Below are 21680 nucleotides of genomic sequence, written 5' to 3' on the forward strand. Positions count from 1 at the left end.
TTTTCAAAAATTGTAAATACACAATCAGTATACAATGCTGAGTATTATGATGACTACAAAGATATTCCTCACATGAGAAAGTATTTCATGCTAAACAAAAGGCTTTTTTGAGTTTTTTAGGTGCGCCCTCGTGTGGTACTCTACACGTTCTACACTGCGTCACAAATATTTTACGTGTGACGTAGTAGGTCACACTACGACAACTTCCGGTGTTTACAAAGCTCTTTCAGTAGGTGTATTTTTCGACAGATGTTTAAATGTGTTTGGTTGTGAATAGGCAATATGAAATAAACGAATCTGACATTTACCGACGAGATACCCTGACGAGTTTGAATTTCGTTCCGTAACGTTAGTCGACGACGAGGCTGTTTATTTTGAGCCATAAACTTAGCTATTTCCGCAATTGTTGGATCTTTGGATCTTGTATGTGGCCTGACACACTCGCTACGACCCCGCAATTATAATTGTCGGTTTGACTGTTCTCCTAAGTATTTCGCAATGAACATTTTGCCTAAAAAGAGCTGGCATGTGCGCAATAAGGACAACATTGCGCGCGTGCGCCGCGACGAGGCTCGTGCAGCAGAGGAAGAACGCGAGATTCAAAGGCGAGTGGAACGCGCAGAGCAAGAGGTAACCATAGCAACCCAGCATCCTTCCACTGTTTCTAGGTTAATTTACTACATTCGCAGCGCCTAATGAAAAATAAAAAAATGTTAAAAATAAAACGTGCATTTTGTCAGTCTTTGTTGGTTTGCATGTATCATAATTATAATGCATGTCAAAAAATGCAGTTTGTATTGCGTCTACGTTGCTATCTATATTTTATGGCTTGCATTTTGAGCTGAATGTCTGTCCCATAATCCCTCAGGCCCGAACCGAGTATTTGAGAAAGAAATCTCAAGCAGGCCTGAAGCAGACAGGGGAATGGACAGAGGATGGAGAGGTGGCGGAGACAAGCCGGGGAGCCAGAGAGATAGAACACCTTAATCTTTTTCCTCTAGAGGACTCGTCTGAAAAGAAAGGAAATGCAGAATACCTCCAAGAGAAAAAGGAAGAGAAGGTGTGTATAAGCGATAAAAAAAATCCTTTCTGCACTTTTAATGTTTTTTTATTGACAATTCTTAATTTTTTAATGATATTTCTGTATTTATTATAAATGATTTATCCGGGCATATCATATTTTTAAAATTCAAATGCCCTTGTAATCTTGTATCAAAAAACTTGCGAGGGCGGGATGCCCTGTCACTGAGATCACAGCAATCCGTTTCATGCTGACTTTAAGATTTAGCTATATACTTTCCACACTGCCATTGTGACACAGTCTACTTAAAATTGTAATTTTAAAGCTGTTTATTTGATTTATTTTATTCTAGGAGAAGCAGGAACGTGCTATTGGTATTTTAGTGTCTCTTGGTCCTGCTCCTGGAACAGAAGCCACTCCCTGGTACCTGAAAGATGGAAAAGACAAAGAGGAAGAGAGAGACAAAAAAGAAAAAGGCAAAAGCAACCAAAGAAGCATGACTGAAGAGGAAAGAGAAAAGAAAGACAGGAAGCTGAAAGACAGTTTGGATCCTCTTAAAGAAATGAAAAAGGCACTGGCAGTGAAAGACAGAAAGCTGAAAAAGCATAAGAAGAAGGAGAAGAATGACAGAGGAGAGAAGAGGAGTGGAGAGAGGTGCGAAATCATTTTTCTATTTCTGTCAACACCAGTAAAGCATCTTGCCTGACTACACAACAATTTAGTCATACTTCACAAGTCATAATGATTACCGAGCCATTTCTTGAAAATGAAAATGTGACCATGGTTATTTGCAACCTGCAAGAATTTAATTCAAGTCTTTTATGCTCATTATAGTTGCATTTATTTGATCAAAAATACAGTAAAATTGTTTTGTTAAATATTATTACAATATAAAAGACCTTTATAATGTATTTAAAAATGTAATTATTTGATTTAATGGCAAAGCTGAATTGTTAGCAGCCATAATGCAATATTCAGTGTCACGTGATCCTTCAGAAATCATTCTAAAATGCTGATATTACAGTATTGCTGCTCAAGTAACATTTCTTATTATTATCAATGTTGAAAACAGTTGTGCTGCTTAATAATTTTGCTGAATCCTTTAATTAATGCCTCAAATGAACAGCATTTATTTTAGAAATCTTTCGTATCTTTATACATTTTTCCCTGTTACTCAACATGTCCATGCTGACTAAAAGTATTACTCTTAGTGTATATGCATATATAATTTGCTTTTAAATATTTTCCTGATGTCATTTTCCAGTCAGTTTAGAATTACTGGATATAGAAAAATAAATGAGGAAGTATTACATTAGTTACACTCAGTAGATGCCCACTGCTGTGGTAAGATCTTGTTTTTTTTATCCTGAAATGATTTATTTTACTCATTATTTCACTATTTTGCTTATGACAGTTCAATTGAGAGGTTACGGGCTGAACGACTGCAGAGAGAAGCGGAGGAGAGGAAAAGGACAAAGGCTTTACTGGAACAGAGGAGTGGAGGCGGGAAAGAAAAAGAGCACGAGCGAGAGATGGGTGATAGAGACAGACCATACAACAACGCCTACTTTCCTGAATTGGCACGGAAGAGGCAAAAGAGAGACAGAGATCAGTTTGGGTTTTATTAGCTAACAAAGGCATTAATTCACTAAGTCTAGAATATGCGGAACCGTTTTGTGGTCGGACAAGAAATTAGCAGGTGGAAAGTGTGAAGACCATTTAAAATGACTGATTGCTACCTAAAAGCCATCGATCTGGCCTCTGCATCACTTTTATTGGCATCAGGTGACTTGAGCGAACAGGAAAACCCCTTGTTTGCCTGTATTTGTGCTGACAGCACATGAAGCAAATAAGCTGTTGTAAAAATGTCATCTTTTGATTTGTAAGATCTGCATCAGTTCCTGTACAAATATGAGACATCAGCATTAAAACATGGACAAGCCATTATTGTGAGACTAAGAACATCTCTTTACTGCTGATACTTGAGTCAATAAAATATATTGTTCCTGTCATGTAAATACTTCATTACATCCTATTATTGCATAGCAAGACTAAACAGCAAAAGGTCTGGTCCATATTTCTGCTTATTCTGGCCACCTGCCTCCCTCTTGCTGTTTGACCCTATGTAAAGCGATTGATTTTTCGTTTTTACGTGACAGATTAATATAATATAATATTAATATAATACCCCATAATAACATTGTAATGAATATAGTTGAAAATGTACAGAAAATAACTGGATTATTTCACAGACATACCTAAGAAGAAAAGTACAGTTTTGTGCAATATGCATCAGTCAATCACATAATTTGGGAACGGCATCTGAAGCTGACACTATTACATACCAAAAGATATACTTAAATAATTTGTCTCAGTTTTTTATCCTTTGCCATTCATGAACTCTAATTTATATGCTCTGTTTTCACTGAGCTTTTTGTGGGACACAAATCATAAAGGATATAAATGCAATAAAGTATACTAGGAGGATGAGATTAATTCCATTTGCATTCATTGGTATTTAAAGGCATCTTTGTGGTGAAAATATTTGGCCATTTCCAGACACAGACAGAGATTTGCATGTTATTAACTTGAAGGCTATAGAGAATTTCAATGGCTCGCTCGCTCTGTGCACCTGTCCTCCCAAACGGATCATGTCACCGCTCCGTGGAGGTGGTCCGATTTAGGGGGATTTTGATGCAATGATACCCAAGGCCAAGACATGGGGGCGTTGACGTTCTCTCCAGTCTCATAAACAAACGCTTTTGTTGGCCAGCAGCAGCCAGGTATCTGAGTGAAGGGCATCGCGTAATCGTTCTATTGCGAGGCAACGTCTAGGCTACCTATGAAAATCGCCGCGAGGCGCGCGCAGCTCCACAGAGATTTTAATAGCGCAAACTCGGTTACGTCTGACGTAGAGGGGCTTCTTGGAGGAAAACATAGCTCGACCACTTACATGATACTGACACACGGTATAAGATATAGAACCAATAGAATGACTTCACTGGTATTTTCTGCCCGTTTTCGACCGTTGGGACGCGATGAGGACGGAATAGTAACAGCGCGCTGCTGAGGATGCGGATCGCAGGATTAGGCTACACAAAAGAGCGTTCACGCTGTGTTTAATTGCGGATTAAACGAAAGAATCAGCCTTGCACAACAAGGAGACGTTTCTTTATTAGCGTGGATACAGACGCGCGGCGGGGAACGTTGACAGTATCGCTCGGATGGTGGTTCCGTGGACCGCGCGACCATGTCACTACAGTGCTGGGTGATTGTTCTGGTCGGGCTGATGTCGTACTTCAACCCGGAGAGGGCACTGGGAGCCCCGCAGAATGAAGGTGAGCGTGCCGTGTCGTTTATGGCATGTTATTGACGCGTTTGAGGGGGGAGGAGGCGAAATAAGGGGAGTATTTTACATTTCTGGTTAGAGGTGACGCTCATTAAGTATTATTTCATTATTCAATCATATCTGTCTCAATATCTGAGACAAATATGTTAGAAAGTTACAAAGTGGCACCATTTACTGAGCCCAGTCATCATGCACTGGCGATAATAAGGTGTCTGCTATTCTGGTAACGTTACGCATGTATGATTTTTCATTGTGGGCCTGCAAAACCGCTCTTATATGGGCCTGAGGTATATTTTACATTGTGCGATTTTCTGAATCATTATCTGTCCCTGTTTTAACTAATGTTCGCATAATTGCATAATTGTTAGGTGTTAGTGTTTTATGACGCGCATTATTTTAGAAGCCTAACGTTACCATGAACACACATTTGCCAACAGGCCCGCGTGTTTGTTTGTGTGCTCTCGTATGCAGTATGTGTAACCATATGGTCTAAGAAGGGAATTGCACACAGGTCCCTGTCTGTCAGCGTCTGTCCTCTGTTTTTCGAACAATAAAAGGTTACCAGATGAATAATAACACCCTTCATGTATTCATACACCTACCTGCATATTAGCCTTTATATTTTCATAGTTCAAGTGGACAAACACCGCGGGGTGATTTTCGAATACTGAACGTGTGCCTATTGTTAATTACAAGCGTGGCATTTGTGGTATTTCTAATATGCATTTGTTCGATGGTTGGTATTTATTTTTAACATTATATTTTAATTATTAACCACATAAGGTTCTGACATCATGTGATAGAAATTTTAAAGCTGCACAATTGGCTCCATAAAACATATCTACCTTTATTAAGTAATTTGTTGAATACTGTAACATCACGTTTTACTGATAGCCTACATTCATGTTTATTTTTGAATAATAATAATTATAATAATCACAATATTATATACTATCACAATAATAATACTGATTTATCATTGAGAAAAGATGATGAAAACTAGGATTTAATGACATTTAGGTTTCTTTTCTTTTCCTGGAAAAAGGCATTGTCTAAAATGAGCATGACCTCAAATGACCTGCAGTTTTCAGACAACAGACCCTAATGACTGCTTAGTACTCAGAGACTCTTTTTTTAACGTCTTTAAACATCCTCAGTTGCCGTGTCAGTTCTGATGTGCCCACACATGTGTTTGTGGTGCCAATGCTATTTTAGGAAAACCATGGCCCACCACTTTTAAAAGTTACGTTAATGTTTTTGAATGATTAAGAAATGAGAGCATTATCATCCTTGCTATTTTAGAAATATTTGCAATTCAAACATATTTTATTATACAACATTATTTATTTTGTGATTTGCTTAATTATGAGGTAAAAGGGAGATGTACAGTACATTCTCCAGCAATGGCATGTGTGCTAACATTGATGAATAAATAATGAGGTTTCAAGTCAGTTGAATACATTATACGAGTTATTTTAGTTTAGTGGATAGGCCTATTCATTCTTAGCATCTGGTTAATCACAATACCAAAGGTATTTAACCTCCTTGCCCTCCTCCCCACCTTCTCTTCTCCACAGATGGCTCTCCTAAAACAAACGGCCAAATTGAGGTACAAAAACAAGTATGGCACCTTTCCTTCTGACCCAGCAACCCTCCAGATACAAGAATCTTTTTCAATGATCCAGTCCCTTCCCTAAAAAAAGGCCCTTCACCCCAAACAAAACTCCAAAACCTTCCCTTCTTCTTCAATAGTGACGAGTACAAGGAATGTCTTGTATGATGACTCTCTGGTTTCTCTCCTTTGCTTCCTTTAAACCTTAGCTCTCAAACCCCTCCCTAAACCCAATATGAAGGTGATCTATTCTGAGTTCCTCTGCTTTTCTCTGTACTTTCACCCTTTGTGCAATGAAAACTCTTCATTGGATTCCTGTGCTATGTTCTGAATGTAACGCTGCCCTTTCAATTTTACCCTATTAGGAAAATACAAGTTCTCTTTATCTATCTATCTATCTATCTATCTGTCTATCTATCTATCTATCTATCTATCTATCTATCTATCTATCTATCTATCTATCTATCTATCTATCTATCTATCTATCTATCTATCTATCTATCTATCTATCTATCTATCTATCTATCTATCTATCAGTCTATCAGTCTATCAGTCTATCAGTCTCTTAGTATTTGTCAGGATGGATATTAAATCTCTACCCCATTTTTTTCCCCCAGTCTCTGTGTCCCGGGATGACTTTCTCTCTCCACCCCCTTATGTGATTATTCTCATCTCCTGCTCTGGGCTGGTGTCTTTTGTTCTGTTGCTTCTCACCTGCCTTTGCTGCAAAAGAGGAAGCGTGGGATTTAATGTAAGTCTCTTTAGTGTGGGGTTTATACACGTGAATTTTGCATAATGTGGGTGTTACTGATATGAATCAGCATGAAACATACATTTACTTGTTCTTTTGATGTTGGTTGCATTTCTTTTTTCTTCTCTTATATATATATATATATATATTACCACCTCCACTTTTCTCTTTCAGGAGTTTGATAATGCCGAAGGGGAAGAATGCTCTGGGGCATCCAGTCCTGTTCCTGAGGACAGTTTGTCCTCCTGTCCATCACTACCGGACGTCTACACTCTCCCACTGCGGGATAAGAATTGCACCATCTTACTGAATGGCACAGGTAACCCAACTAATTACAAGCATGAACATCTTGCTCCATAACCTGTTCCTAAATGAAAAGGTTATGAACTCTTCTGAACACACTCCTTTTGTATCCCACAGACAGCTCTCAATGTTTCCGAAGGCACACTCTCAACTACCTGCAGGAGATTGGAAATGGCTGGTTCGGAAAGGTAGACATGTTAAAATGATAAGTGTCAGGAACAGCTTGAAATGTACCTAACTATAATGGGAAACCCATGGGGGATGTTTAACATATCTAAGAAAACTGAAAAGCAAATTATTATGATTTGTTTTGCGTAGCCCTTTCAGGTAAACAAAAAAACTGGAAGAAAGTAATTATTGTGTTTTTTTATTAATTCAAGTATGGAAATGCACTTAAATTAATCTTGAGGCTTCTGAATCAATGTGTAATATTCCAAATATATGAAATTGATCAGTCTACACAAGCAATTATTATATCTCTGCTCTTAAATACTTAAAATATGACATTTCAGGCCATGGTCTTATTTTCCACTGCTCTCTTACTTGACAACCATCTATAATTACACTGACCTGAATTTGTAGTCTGTTTGACGTTAAGGTCGTCCTGGTCTGTAAATCCTCACTGCAGACATATTTACATAAGAACGTTGGCTTTTTTTTAGTGTTTCTTTCACTTATTTTCTTCTCTTTCATTTGATAGTAATGTACATGTTTGTTGAAGCAAATAGTTTTGTTGTTGTTGTAAGTGTTTGTTCTGTCTCTGTTAGGTAATACTGGCTGAGGTGCTGTGTGACTGCAGCTCCTATCAGGCTGTGGTGAAGGAGCTGAGGGTCAGTGCTAGTCCTCTGGAACAGCGAAAGTTTTTGGCAGAGTCCGAGCCTTACAGGTCAGACAAACTGGGTTGCTCTGGCTGGTATTACCGTATTGTTCCCAATTTAAGACAATGTTTCTTTCTTGGAAATACATCTGAAAAAATGGGGTCGTCTTATATTCGGGATCTAAACTTTTACATGTCAATAATATCCGCAACAATAGGGAGCGCCAAATACTGGTAAAATGTATGTTCCGCCCAAGACGGATAAATGCAGTCATCAAACAAGTCTCATTTAGCAGCCAAGAAATACAGTCTCAGAGTGTAATGTTAGAAGATCTTAAAAATGCTAACAGTCAAAGAAAAGCTTATCACGGTAAAAGCGAGTGTGTCAGTACATAGGCTAAAAAATAAATGAAAGGCTGCCCATAACCAGAGCCGTCATCCACCTAAAGGCACTGGATATCCCCAAAAATACCCAGATCTTATACACCATTGAGGCCCATCATTTCTTATTTCGGCTACTTGCTGACACACTTGACTGTCAATATCCTCGAAACGACCGCTTTGATGCTGTGGAAGAATGATGCGGCGTAATGGATTAGCACTTGCCATCCGACTTCAGGGAGAATCTGCTCTCTTTTCAACGCTCTGTGATCGGCCTAAGGAAAAAACATTCATATCCCCCTTGAATGAAATAGGTATTTAAAGTAGGTAAATAAAGTATTTTCTTTAAAAGACAAGATTTGGTCTTCAATAGGTCTTTTCCACAAGGTACATCTTGAAGGGGTGTGTTTGGAGGGAGGTCATCTTATCATCGGGTTCGTCTTTATTTTTCGGAACAATATGGTATATTTTGATTATCCTTTTATTTGTGGAAATGTTTGCTGATTTTTATTGAGTCTATCCCCCCCCCACACACACACACATATTTAACACTTAAATTGCTCCTGTTATAAGTGAATTACCTATTTTTGTGCCATAGATAGATAGATAGATAGATAGATGGATGGATGGATGGATGGATGGATGGATGGATGGATGGATGGATGGATGGATGGATGGATGGATGGATGGATGGATGGATGGATGGATGGATGGATGGATGGATGGATGGATGGATGGATGGATGGATGGATGGATGGATGGATGGATGGATGGATGGATGGATGGATGGATGGATGGATGGATGGATGGATGGATGGATGGATGGATGGATGGATGGATAGATAGATAGATAGATAGATAGATAGATAGATAGATAGATATAGATATGGGCCGTGGAAAGCTATAACACATAACACATCTATTTATTGGAAGTTTTAGTTTAATTACGTTTACGATCTCTCTCTTTCTCTCACCATGTACACCTTATGTTTACAAGAATATTGACAACAAAAAATAACATTTATTTGTTTTTTGTGATTTGTTTTTCACGCCTGACAGAAGTCTTCAACATCCGAATATCCTCCAGTGTTTGGGCCAGTGCAGTGAGAGCATCCCGTATCTTCTGGTCATGGAGTTCTGTCAACTGGTGAGAAAACCCAAATCTCGGACATTGAGACCAATTTTAATGAAATACAAAATAACCGCTTTGGACAATTTGTTTGTCTCTTATTGGTAGTACAGGGAAATACGGTCATTCATTAATCACTGGCGCATTGAGTTTAATGGAACAATTTACATAAGAATGGATTTATGATGGATTGGATTGGATAGTTCATGAATTTTATTTAATTCTGCACATGTGTCATAAACAAAGGCCTACTGTGCACTCAAAGGACAAAAATAAATGTAAATATACCAGTGAGTTATGTAATCATACATTTTCTTACATTTTAGAGGACACAAGAATTTGATCCTATTTTTTTGTATTTAATAATGATTTTAATTTTTTTGTGTGCGTCTGTATCTACAGGGTGACCTGAAGAGGTATTTAAGAGCTCAGAGGAAGTCTGATGGGATGACACCTGACCTCTTAAACAGAGACCTCTTGAACTTACAACGAATGGCATATGAGATCACCTCAGGTCTCTTGCATCTCCATGAGAACAATTACATTCACAGGTTAGATTGATTCAATCTCTAACCCTAAAAGTGTTCAGGAACATGTGACACCTTTGTCTGTTCTTTGTCAAAAAACAAAAAAAACAAAAAAAAAACGACATCTTTGTCTGTTCTTCTCCAGTGATTTGGCACTGAGGAACTGCCTCCTCACCTCAGATCTTACTGTTCGAATTGGAGACTATGGCCTCTCACACAATCAATATAAGGTATTTAAACAATGACTAAACTGCATTGCACTTCAAAGAGACTTTACGTATAGATCAGGCCCTCAATCAATGTCTTAGGTTTTTTAGTATAGAGTTATATAGTTTTTTTTTTTCACAATTGAAGGTGATTTGTCAGTATTCAGAAAAGTATTTCATTGTGCTTAATCAGCATTTAGCTGCATAATGGTTTTAGAGCAACTTAGCCTCTTTTTTGAAACTTAGATAATGTGGTTATCCATATTTAACACAAACAGGAGGATTACTATCTAACCCCAGAAAAACTGTGGATACCTCTCCGCTGGATTGCCCCTGAACTTCTGGAGGAGTTTCGTGGGAATCTGATTGTCACTGATCAAACCAAAACCAGCAATGTGTGGTATGAAAAATTATGGACAAATGTCTTTCTGATGGTATTTAAATGAAGGAATTCAATAAATGCACAGAAGAAGAAGAAAACATTTAATAATGGAATTTGATATTTTTGATTATAAAAAAACACAATTTTACGGATTTTGATAATACATACAATAATATTCACTTTGACATTCTTCCTTCAAATAAAAACTGACAGGTCTCTGGGTGTTGTGATATGGGAGCTGTTTGAATTTGGGGCTCAGCCGCACAGACACCTGAGCGATGAAGAGGTTCTTACCTTTGTCATAAGGGAACGACAGATCACTCTGGCTCAACCTCGCCTCAAACTCGCTCATGCAGACTATTGGTCAGTATTTTTAATGGCTTTAATTAGATGGAATTATATCTGTACTTAGATCTGGAATTCACCTACAAAATGTTTAATAATTCAGTTTCATTCATGCAAAAATGACTCTTTTCCATTAATATATTCTAAAGTCCTTAAAATGAATGTATCTTGAGTGTATTTTGTCTTATAGTGTTGCTTCTCAAGTCAATATATCTTATTTATCTTGTTTTAAAAGTCTTGTTCTTTGTCTTCTATCTTGTTCTTTTATTTTAACAATGAAATTAGACAAAAATGCTTGTTTAAAACAGGATTTGTAATCTAAAGAGAGTGGAATGTGTATTATACAATATGTGTCATAGTAATATATGAACTATATTTTTGCATGTTTCATTAGGTACGAGGTCATGCAGTCATGCTGGCTACCTTCATCTCAGCGGCCAACAGTCAGCGAAGTATTTCTCCTCCTCTCTTCACTCCTTGCTGCAGAACAGGGAAGCCGGAAGAGTTCTAGAAGGGATGAGGACGAGGAGGATTACGAGGAAGACAGTGGACAAGGAAGGAGAGGAGAGAGTGACGAATCATTTGAAAGACGATGGGATGCGCTCCGACCCCCAGCTTTCCAGTCAGCCGCACATAAACTTCTGAGGGAGCGAGAGTACGGGAGGGAGGATGGTTGCCACAGAGGAAACGGAAACTCCTTCCCTCTTTTGGACCCCGTGGACAATATGATCACTCCTACATCTGAGCTTGACGACATCCTTACTGTAACAGAGACCAGCAAAGGCTTAAACTTTGAATACTTCTGGGAAAAGGCCCATGGCAGGAGAGGCTACAAACCCCTTCCTCCACCTCAACCAATACCAACACCCAATTCTGGCCACAGGCAAACCTTGGACACACCCACTGTCGTCCCTGTGATCAGCGCCCGCAGCCCTTCCCTGGCCAGCGAGTATTACATTCGTCTGGAAGAGCATACTCCCCAGGATAAATCCCCTAGTCTAGGAAATGGGTGCTCCTCAAGAACAAATTCAGTGTGTCCTGGAGATCTGGAGCTGGTGGAGCTTCAAACAGGGACTACTGGAAAAGACAGACCATCTTTCAGGCAGCAAGATGGCTTTACAAGAGGAAACTCTCAGACTGTCAGATCTAGTGAGGTAAAGGTTTTGGTTCCAGACACTGGCTTGGTTGAGTTTAGTAAGGAGAGCTGTAACCGAGTGACTGATTATGCTGTCATAGACATTGGAGAAACAACCCAAAAGTTCTTTGGTCCTCAAGCACCCATTCTTCCACCTAAACCTCGTTCACTGTCCATGTCCTCTGGCAGCCATCTACACTCCCGTCCCCTGCCTGCTCCTCCACTAGGATACGTGAGAACATATGGGATAGATGTCTACCCTGGATCCTCGTACCCAACAGGCAAAGTTGAGACCTCTGATTCTTTACTAATGAGTTCACTGTCACTGAAAGCCAACTTTGACCATTTAGGCTTAAATCGCACTCACCAGACACTGCCCCCATCTCCATCACACTCTCCTTCCATTCCACCATCTTCTGGTTGTCAGTCCCTGTTCCTCCAACCTCAAACCTGTCCTCCACCTCTTCCTCCCCACCATAGACTCCAAAAGGGTCAAAATTACTCATTGGAAATGCATTCCAGATACAATGCGATGCACTTACAAAGAGACCAACTAAGCTGTGACCATACTGATGAAAAAGAGTATGCTGACAGAGGCATGACACGATCTCAGTCTTTGCATAATTCAAGAGATGGTCCATATAAGTACATTACAGACAATGATCCCTACTCCAGAATGACCCGATCCCAATCCACAATTCCAAAAATTGAAAGAATATCATCCTCTAGCCCAGAGTTCTCAAAGGATGATGATGATGAAGAAGACAATGATGATGATGATGATGATGATGATGATTCAGCTTTCATGTCACCAATCAGTGGCACAACCATTCAGCACACCAACCTGGCTGATGAACCAGACCCAGCTACAACCGAGCTTTTCTCAAGGGGGATGAAGCGAACCCAATCCCGTCTCGCCACCATCCTCCCAGCCTTATGGATGGAAGATGCAGTCATGCAACGAGAGCGAGTTGCAGCCGCTAGGAAATCTCCCATACATTTGTTTCTGACCGAGATCTCCAATGACTCTGTGGACATGAAGGATGGAGAAAGCTCATGGGCACGAGAAAGCGATGGAAAGAAAGACAAAGGAATTCGGCGATCCCAGTCTCTTGTCACAGAACTTGACTCATCCTCGCAAGCTTGGGCCTCAGACAAAGACTTCCTGCCTGGATATGAAGGCAGCGCCAAAAAGAGAGAATTATTTCTTACAGAGATTGAGACATCTGTGTCTGATTGTGAGGATGCATATGATGGAGAAGGTGGCACCCCCGTTTCAAGATTTGGAACTACACCTCATCCTTTTGCACATCACTCAAATTTGGCAACGTATGCTGAAGCTGAGGAGGCTTTCTCATCAGGGATGAATAAGTCTCATTCCCTGCTCTCTGAAATATCCAATGAGAGCGTTGAACCTGAGCCGAAGAAAGAGGAAATGACAAGAGAGGCATTTTTAAAGGAGATTCAGTCTGCTGAAACATTTCTAACTGAAATCATTACAAGGCAACGTAAAAAGGAGGAAAGTGTGTCACCTGCTCCGTTGTCTCCTGAGTACGAGTCAATATGTATCGACCCAGAATCTTCTCAGACAATACAGTTTGAATCAGAAAGAGCAACAGCAGGAAAACCACCAGGTGACACAAAAGAAGCAATTTATGCTCAAGTCACCAAGCGGGCAAAACGGAGTGAAATAAAAGTTGCCATGCGCCCAGAAATTCCAGTACTTCAGATTGCATCTGAGTTACAAAATCTTGAATCAAGTCAGAAATTAACTAGTTGCTTTACACCTGAAATACAGATAGAGAAGAGTGCCCTTATTGATGTTCCTTCCTCAGAAGTAATGCCTAAAAATGGGCCTCTATTGGAGCAGATATCTCCTGTTATAAAAGAGAAACAAGATTCAAAAGAGTCTCAGAATCAGCATGACCATATAAGTCAAGGTCCAGTAAAAACCAGCAATATACACAATGTTAATGGTTCACAAAGTTGTGACAAAAATCAAATCATTGGTGATACGCAGATTAGAAGTGTCGATCAAAATGATTTAAAGAGCATGTTTGTTCAGCCAAAAGAGCAAATTCAGAAATATGATTACAGTGTTTCACCTGGCATCGCTGTCATGGCATCAAATGTAACATTTGAAGAAGCTGCACAAAATGAGGAACTGTCAGAACATCCAAAACAGATGCAGAAAGAATCAAACTCTCATGATCTTTCACAAAACAGAAATTCAACAGGGGGCACAAGCTCTATAAAGGCAAGTGAATACATTTCAGATGTGAGTCAACACTCCCCCACTGACAACAGACAGAACTTAGAAATGGAGACATCCTCTAAATCCCTTGAGCAAACCACTGTAACTGACAAGGAACCCAGTTCAAGGACTATGCACCATGACAAAGACATGGAAATGGCAAATGAGAAAACACTTCCAAGTGACAATTCACTCTGTTTGAATGAATCAAGCACAGATGCTTTTCACTCGCCAATGGTGCATGAACCCAACTCTGATCAGTCATTGTCCACCATGACCCCCTCAGATTCTGTCTTGTCACCTTCGATCTCTAGTTCACTGGACTGCCTCACACCTGGAGACTCCTGCTTGGGTGGAGGAAGCAATGGATGGCGGGCCCTTGGAACTGAAACACCACATCGGGATTCGGCCTACTTCTCAGACAGTGACTTGGATGGTGGAGAGGGTTTCAGAAGAGGCACTGATGTACTTGGCCCTTCTCGTTCAGGTGGCATTAGAGCTGGAGAGCGAGGAATATTGATGGGAATTGAGGAAAAAATTGAGGATGAAAGACTACAGGAGCATTTTGAAAAGGAAGTGAAGATAAAGAAGGACATACAAGAATTGTGGGTTTCAAATGATTCATCTGATATAAAGAAGGATCTCATACAAGGTGCTGTCATCTCAGTAGATTCTCAGAGCGAATACAATTCTGAGTTTATTGCCAAGTTGTTCTCCAATGGAGAGGATGAGCCAAATAAAGGAGTTCAATTAAGCAACAGCTCCCTTAACTTCCAAAACTCATCTCTAGCTAAAAATAGTGAGCTGGTCATTTCTAACACATTTTCAAAAGAAATAATGCTCCGTGATTCAGGTGCTATTGATCTCACACTGCTTGCCCATATAGTCTCAGAGCCTCAAAAACCCATTTCTGGACTAGTTTGTCAAGAAGAACTCATTGAAGATTGTTCATATCTGCAAACAGCTAAGTGTAAAAAGGCACGTTGTAAGTCACCTGATTTTCCAATTGGTGAACAGTCGTCAGACAATAGTAAATCTAGGTTATCACGGTTTTACAGCTTACAGTCTGATTATTCTAAAGGCATCAACAGCCCTGAGATAAACATAAAGCTCAGCAATGATGACACCAAATGCAACCTGACCCAGTTCATCTGGTCTGAGACAAACCCTGCAGGACATACAGGAGGGGAAAGGGGTGAGCTTGATATCCAAAACACAGATGCGAATGAACTAGGCTTGAGAAACCTCTCATATTCAGAGGAAAGTGAGGATGAGCAGGCAAAAGAGAGGTCTGAAAGTCAGCTAGCTGTTGGGGAACTCTGTTTTACTATAAAGGAATCCTCTCAAAATGCTGCAGATGAAGAAGTCAGCAGTATGGAGCTCTCAAAAAATAAACGTTCTGATAAATTCAGCAGAGGTGAGTCAATGGGTCTTGAACTAAAACAGAAGGAGTTGTGGAGCGCTCTTGAGGAAGATTACAGTACGGTGGAGACTGTGAGAGGGGAATTCAACTGCCAGACATTTCAGCAGGGAGAACTTCACCTTTGGCCTGTAGAAAATGACCAGTGGGCTGCAGCCGAAGCTCAGACACCAGAAGTAGAGCTCGGATCAGAGCTCTTCTCGAGTTTTGGTAAAAAGGGTTGGGCAGAGGAGGAACACTTAATGATTAGTCATGAATTCTGGGAATCTGAAGCAAATGATGAGCTTGCAGATAGTGAGTCTCATCCCTCTGCTCAGAGAATATGTGAAGATGCATTTAATGATGAGAATGTAGGACAGGCTGATTATCCACCACCTGAGAGGCTGATCCTTTCTGGTGAAGCAAAAGGAACTATTTCACCTCAGCAAACACCTTTAGAAAGACTGGACTTTCAGCAAGAGGAGAACATAGAAAATCCAGACAAGGAAAATGGATCTCCAGAGCACTACACTAGAAATATAAAGATGGAAGTTGAGAATCTGGAGAACCCAGAGCTGGAGGCCCCTGTACAACACAAACCTATTGAAATGTTGATTGATTCTCAAAATTCTGAGACGTGTTTACAAAATGATGTGGCAGGAAATAAAGAGTTTGACAGTCATGAAAACATGGTAGGTGTAAGGGGTTGTATGACTCACTCTCCCTCATTTTCTATTACAAATGCTTCAACCAATGATTTGGAACTTCTGCAGTACCACGAAGAAGCTCTTTCTAGTAACAAGAACAATCTACCAAGAGACCAAACTGAAGGTTCATGGGCGCCCGAGACTGAAACGAGCAAAATGTTGGTTGCTGCCCCTGAAGACCATCAGATGTGGACAATGGAGTTGGCTGATAATTCTCACATCATTTCAGCGTATCCAGAGTGTCACAGTATAGAAACCAGTAGACATGATGTTGACAGTAATCACTGTTCTGCCACGATCAGTGATGTATCTTTTGAAAAAGAAAGATCAGATTCTCCATCTTTCCCAAGTCTCACCATTAGCACTGATCCAGAGCAGTGTAAGATCCACAGTTGCAATGTTCAGTGTTCAGCTCCTGCACTGATTTCAATGGAGCTTCCTGAATGTGCTGCTTCTCCATATGCAGGAGTTGGTAAGTGTCAAGCTCCAAGTAGTTTTCCAAATACAGTACATCACATAGAAATCAAGACAAGTTCAAGTCTGTTCTGTTCCACAAATCAAACATCTACCAAAGGACACGAGGAGCCATCGGGATGTTCTGAGGATGCTAACTGTTTAGATCAGTCTCTTGAAGAACTTGCAACTAGTACAACCACTCAAAGCAAAGGTATCACTGCAAACCTGGGACAAAAACTGCACATGTCACTCATTAAAGAAGAAAACCACATTCACCCAGAATCAAATGCTTTACAGGAGGACGACAGAAATGACCTGTCTCAGAAAGCGGCCAATCCACCTCTCTCCCAGTGTTCTCTGAACTCCATCCCAGAGTTGTTGATCTCTGAGTGGAAGGACTTGGATGAGGAGCCTCTGGAGGATTTTGAAAAACTAGAGCAGCTGTGCTGCATTTCTGGGGATGAAGAAACCCTTGGAGATCTGTTTTTAGGAAACTTAGATCTGCTTGAATCTTTAAAGAGAAATCCAGAGCAAAGAACAAGTGGTTCTGGCATAATAAACGAGGACGACTCAGCAGATTCAGAGAGGAAGACAAGAGTGGAGCTAAAAGAGGAAGTTGATGGGCTATCGAAAAGTACCATGGCTGTCTTGCAACACTCAGAGCAATATGAAAACATTTCTCCAAATTTCCCAGGAGAAACTCAGCATTCAGTGGAGAAGGAAACAGGGCAACAAATGCCAACGCCTCTCTCTATCCAGTCCTCAGATGGTTCCAAAGGGCAGAGGTCACTGTCAAAAATGCAGACAAAAAATGGACTGATGATGCAGGTGAGTAAAAATTACACTAAAATGAACTGTACTCTATTGATGGACTGCTAATTCTGAAACCTTTTTGTCTTTGTGCAATAATTTTTTAGGTTTGTGAAGAGAGACTTCAGTATTCTCTTAGTGAAAATGTTCAAACAAATGTCCTGTGGGGTTCTACGGTTAGTGAGAGCGTTATTCTACACCCTTGGGGAGCCTCTACCACTTCATCCTCTGAAGAAAGTGTTTCAAGGGAAGATTTCCAGGACAATGAGAGGTGTGGTTATTGCTACAGAAACACTATTAAAAAATAAATGAGTGATGAATTGAGCAGAGAACACTATTTTAATGCAATTTTCACTGTCTGGAAATAACATTTATAAAAAAAAAAAATCCTAGTCAGATATTCTCAATTTAATCAATGTATACTTTAGAGAATGTGATCTTAGCTTTAATCTCCTCATAGCATAAGTCTAATCGTGGCTTTTAATGTACTAACTAAATGCTTTTCTTGGTTAAATGAGGTGAAACCAGAATTCATCTTAAATTCATCGTAAATTATCTCTCTTAGCAGCAAAGAGGAGACCCCACCCTCCTCTCCTTCAGTGTCTGTGAGTGAATCTGCTGAAACACAGACACAAGAACTGACTGTGCTTGAACAGCCTGAGGTTACTTCCTCTCTACCTGCTGCAAATCAAGCAATGAAAGGTACTGTGAACTGAAAAATTCATTTGGATTTGTGTTAATTTAGTATTTTTGCATTTTATGCTTTTTCATGCTGTTTACAATTTTAAATATATATATATATATATATATATATATATATATATATATATACATATATAAATACCACCATCTTTGATATGAATCTTTCATCTTTCCCTCTCCACCTGTTCCAGCTAAGCTGGCCCGTCTCTCCTTATCCCTCCCTCCGCTTTCTCTCTCTCTTCCTCTCTCACCGAATGCCAAAGGAGGATTCTGGGAAGGGGGGGAGCATAGAGGGGGGAGGAGAAGGACTACATCAGCAGGTAGCGATCCAGATGAAGATGAAGAAGAGGAACAGGAAGACGAGTCTCCAAGGCGTGTCATCGTTGTCACAGAAACAGATGTTGACAAGAGAGTGGGTTTACGTAGTTTGCTGAAATCGCCAAAGGAACCCGTGGACAAAGAGAACCGTGACCGTGGGAGGAATGTGTCATTTTTTGACGATGTCACAGTCTATCTTTTCGATCAGGTATGTCAAGGATATTTATACAGAAAAGCATCAAGTACCAATGACAAGGTTTCACATTGTTAAACATTGTTATGTTTTGTTACTATCTTCAAAACTCTTAATGCCAGGAAACTCCAACCAATGAACTTAGCTCTGGATCGACTAGTTCATCTCCCCATGGAAAGCCCCCCAGCACTGATGGTTTTGGTAAGTGTATAGACCATTTGGGTGTTTGCAAACAGCAATGACGTGTTTTATGGATGGCGGAAAAAAGTGACAGATCTGTATCAGGAGTCTATGAAAGCCATGGAATAAAAGAGTAAAAAACAATTCACAATTCTGACTTTTATTCTGAGAAGAAAAATTCAGAATTGCGAGATATAAACTTGATATTCTGCCCTTTTTCCTCTCTTTTTTTTGTCAGAATTGTGATATGAATTTGCAATTGCAAGTTACAAAGTCCAAATTGAGAGATGTTATAGGTATATAAATGCAATCTCTTTAAAATGTTATAGGCATACATATTATTTTATGCTGTAACTGTAGGGCTAATACAATCATGCCCCCCATGAACTGCACATGCTAATATTATGTAGATCTAGTATTCATACTTTAAATAGTACTGTAAATAATAGTGCAGGTTTCATCAGTCTGGTCTGTCTGTTGAATGAGATCTTTTTTTGCATTCCCATTCTAACATCCTCAAGCACAACACAAGACATTTTTCTCTTATTTCGTGGATTTTGCCCATTTTCCTTCATTTGTTACCACTGTTTTTCTGCCACCACATTGCGCACACAGCTGCAGTGACGTAACTGTGACGTCTGCCCCCAAATGGTCTATTCAGTGGAAGATATGATAATTTGGGCCTGATTTGTGTAAAGCAATTGTAAAACTTGTGATTGTGCGAAAAAAATTAAATTCATGTGATCATTTGATAATATCAGTATCACAAACATGGATTTTTATATTACAGTAAAAATAAATTTAAACCAGCAATGCTTTTTGCTCATCCCAGACTCATCTGTCTGCATCTCCACCATTGAACTACCTACTCACAGTTGCCCAATTCATATTAGCTGCTGTTAATAGTACTAATAAACATATCTATCTTTTATAAAAATCTTCAGAGTACACCTATTACCCTTCTAAGATCACATTTTTTTTCTAGATTGATTTCTTTCTCTTTTTTTTCAGGATCAGGCAGCCACAAGGCATCAAAAAGTAAAGACCAAGTAGTGAAGTCAAGATCTCCAACCGGAGTCACTTCTGGCTCATCATCAAGGTTTACAGTAAGCCCTGCTGATGACCCACATTTAGTGTGACAGATGACTGTTCCCTAAACACCTGGACAAAATGAACCCCCCTGGAGTGATTGAGTGGCCCCTGTTGTCTTCGGTAACTATGACGACTCCTGGAGGTTATTTTTTTAACTGCGAGAAAAAGAAGGGCTCCCGTTTCAAAAGGCTGGAGGCAGTCCAGGTTTTACTCACTGCAGCAGCTGGAGCGGTAAATCCACAAATAGAAAGTACCTTCCAAAACAGCCAAAAACCTTGGAGCTCTGTAAAATCTGACATGTACTTTTTCGGCTATGCAATGGGAGTCTTATTATGTACCAGCTTAACTATTCTATTTTCATGGCTTCTTGAAGTACGTTTGTATTTTATTCCCCTTAAATGAAGGGGGCGCACTTTCTCTGACCAGTACCTGTCTATTTGTGTGCTTAGAAATATTGACATTGTAAATTTGTTCTCATTGCAGTCAGGCATTCTTGTAGTTTGTGGTTGAGGGGGGAATTGTCTCTCCAAAGCACAGCAGTGCAGTTCTCATTTAGCATTCGTACAAAATTGAATTGCAACAGAATACAAACTCATTTTAAAAACATTTATTTTAAATGTATTCTTAGAATGCACGAAAAAAATAAAACTGCAACTTACTGTTGTTTTATACTGTATTTTTTATTGCAGATGTTATTTATTTCTGTATCTAATTTGTTTACTTGTTTGTTTGTTTATTTATTTATTCTGAATTTGTTTTTATTTAAATATATGTTTTTCTGTTGGCCTAATTCACTTTATAAGTTTAAGTAAACTGGATATTTACTTTGTATCAAATTATTTTGAATTTATGGCATTTAATAACCGCCTCAACGAACAATATATCTTTGCATAGGTATAAACACTGAAATGTTTTCTCTAATTTAGCTATTTCTAGATGTCAGTCTGTATCTAGTTGTCCTATGATGTGTCTCTCTTCAGGTGTTATTTTCTAATAATGTATTTGACATTAGCTTTTCCTTTATTCATTTTTAAAGCAGTAATTATTGCTTGGCATGAAAAAAGAGAAATCAGCATACATGACTATTAATTGACTTATTTATTCATTCATTTTTAGTTTTCAATCTTATCATTCCAGATCATAACATCACGTTCAGCATCTGTTTCATTTAGAGGTTTCATATTCTGTATGAAGCTGAGGGAGTGAAAATAACATGGAAACTGTGAAACATTTATTGAACTGTTTGATGACAATAAATTGTTCTGTCTTATAATATCTGTGTAAAATATTGCATTACTAACTTTAATATAATATTAATATTATGCATTTTCCATAATATAACTAAAACTGGCATTAAAATAACGTATTATGAAATTATGAAGCTGAACTCATTGGCAGATTTCACAATACTGTACACTATCCCATGAAGCAAAAATCCTGTCTATTGTTGTGTGGCCTATTAGATATGTTTATAAACAAATTTATTAGTAAAAAGAAAAGTTACTATTAAAAAAAATAGAACAATTATTTTTTTAACTACCATGAACATGAAATATTGTGTCTGTCACACATTTTTGATGCAGCAATTATGATTTTATCCCATTACAACAA

The 21680-nt window shown here is 39.1% G+C and overlaps 2 protein-coding genes across 3 annotated transcripts; both read left to right on the forward strand.

The window, feature by feature from the left end:
• Positions 1-153: 153 nt before the first annotated feature.
• On the forward strand, positions 154-3033 carry leng1 (leukocyte receptor cluster (LRC) member 1). Its single transcript, XM_039679643.2, has 4 exons — positions 154-630; positions 869-1060; positions 1374-1675; positions 2436-3033. The coding sequence occupies exons 1-4, from the start codon at positions 499-501 to the stop codon at positions 2647-2649; spliced, it is 840 nt and encodes a 279-aa protein (XP_039535577.2). The 5' UTR covers positions 154-498; the 3' UTR covers positions 2650-3033.
• Positions 3034-3688: 655 nt separating this feature from the next.
• On the forward strand, positions 3689-21342 carry lmtk3 (lemur tail kinase 3). 2 transcript variants are annotated; one of them, XM_039679644.2, is made up of 16 exons: positions 3689-4359; positions 6600-6733; positions 6908-7052; positions 7154-7224; positions 7804-7922; positions 9294-9381; positions 9766-9914; positions 10036-10120; positions 10375-10496; positions 10692-10841; positions 11218-17602; positions 17692-17855; positions 18150-18286; positions 18478-18812; positions 18920-18998; positions 19989-21342. In XM_039679644.2, exons 1-16 carry the CDS (start codon positions 4272-4274, stop codon positions 20114-20116), a joined length of 8379 nt encoding a protein of 2792 aa, XP_039535578.2. In that variant the 5' UTR covers positions 3689-4271; the 3' UTR covers positions 20117-21342. The 2 variants fall into 2 exon arrangements, with proteins under 2 accessions (XP_039535578.2, XP_039535579.2); XM_039679645.2 differs by having other exon boundaries at positions 18153-18286.
• The last annotated feature ends 338 nt before the right edge of the window (positions 21343-21680 follow it).

The sequence above is a fragment of the Pimephales promelas genome, chromosome 12 (genome assembly GCF_988280905.1).
Source record: "Pimephales promelas chromosome 12, fPimPro1.hap1.1, whole genome shotgun sequence".
Lineage (NCBI taxonomy): Eukaryota > Metazoa > Chordata > Actinopteri > Cypriniformes > Leuciscidae > Pimephales > Pimephales promelas.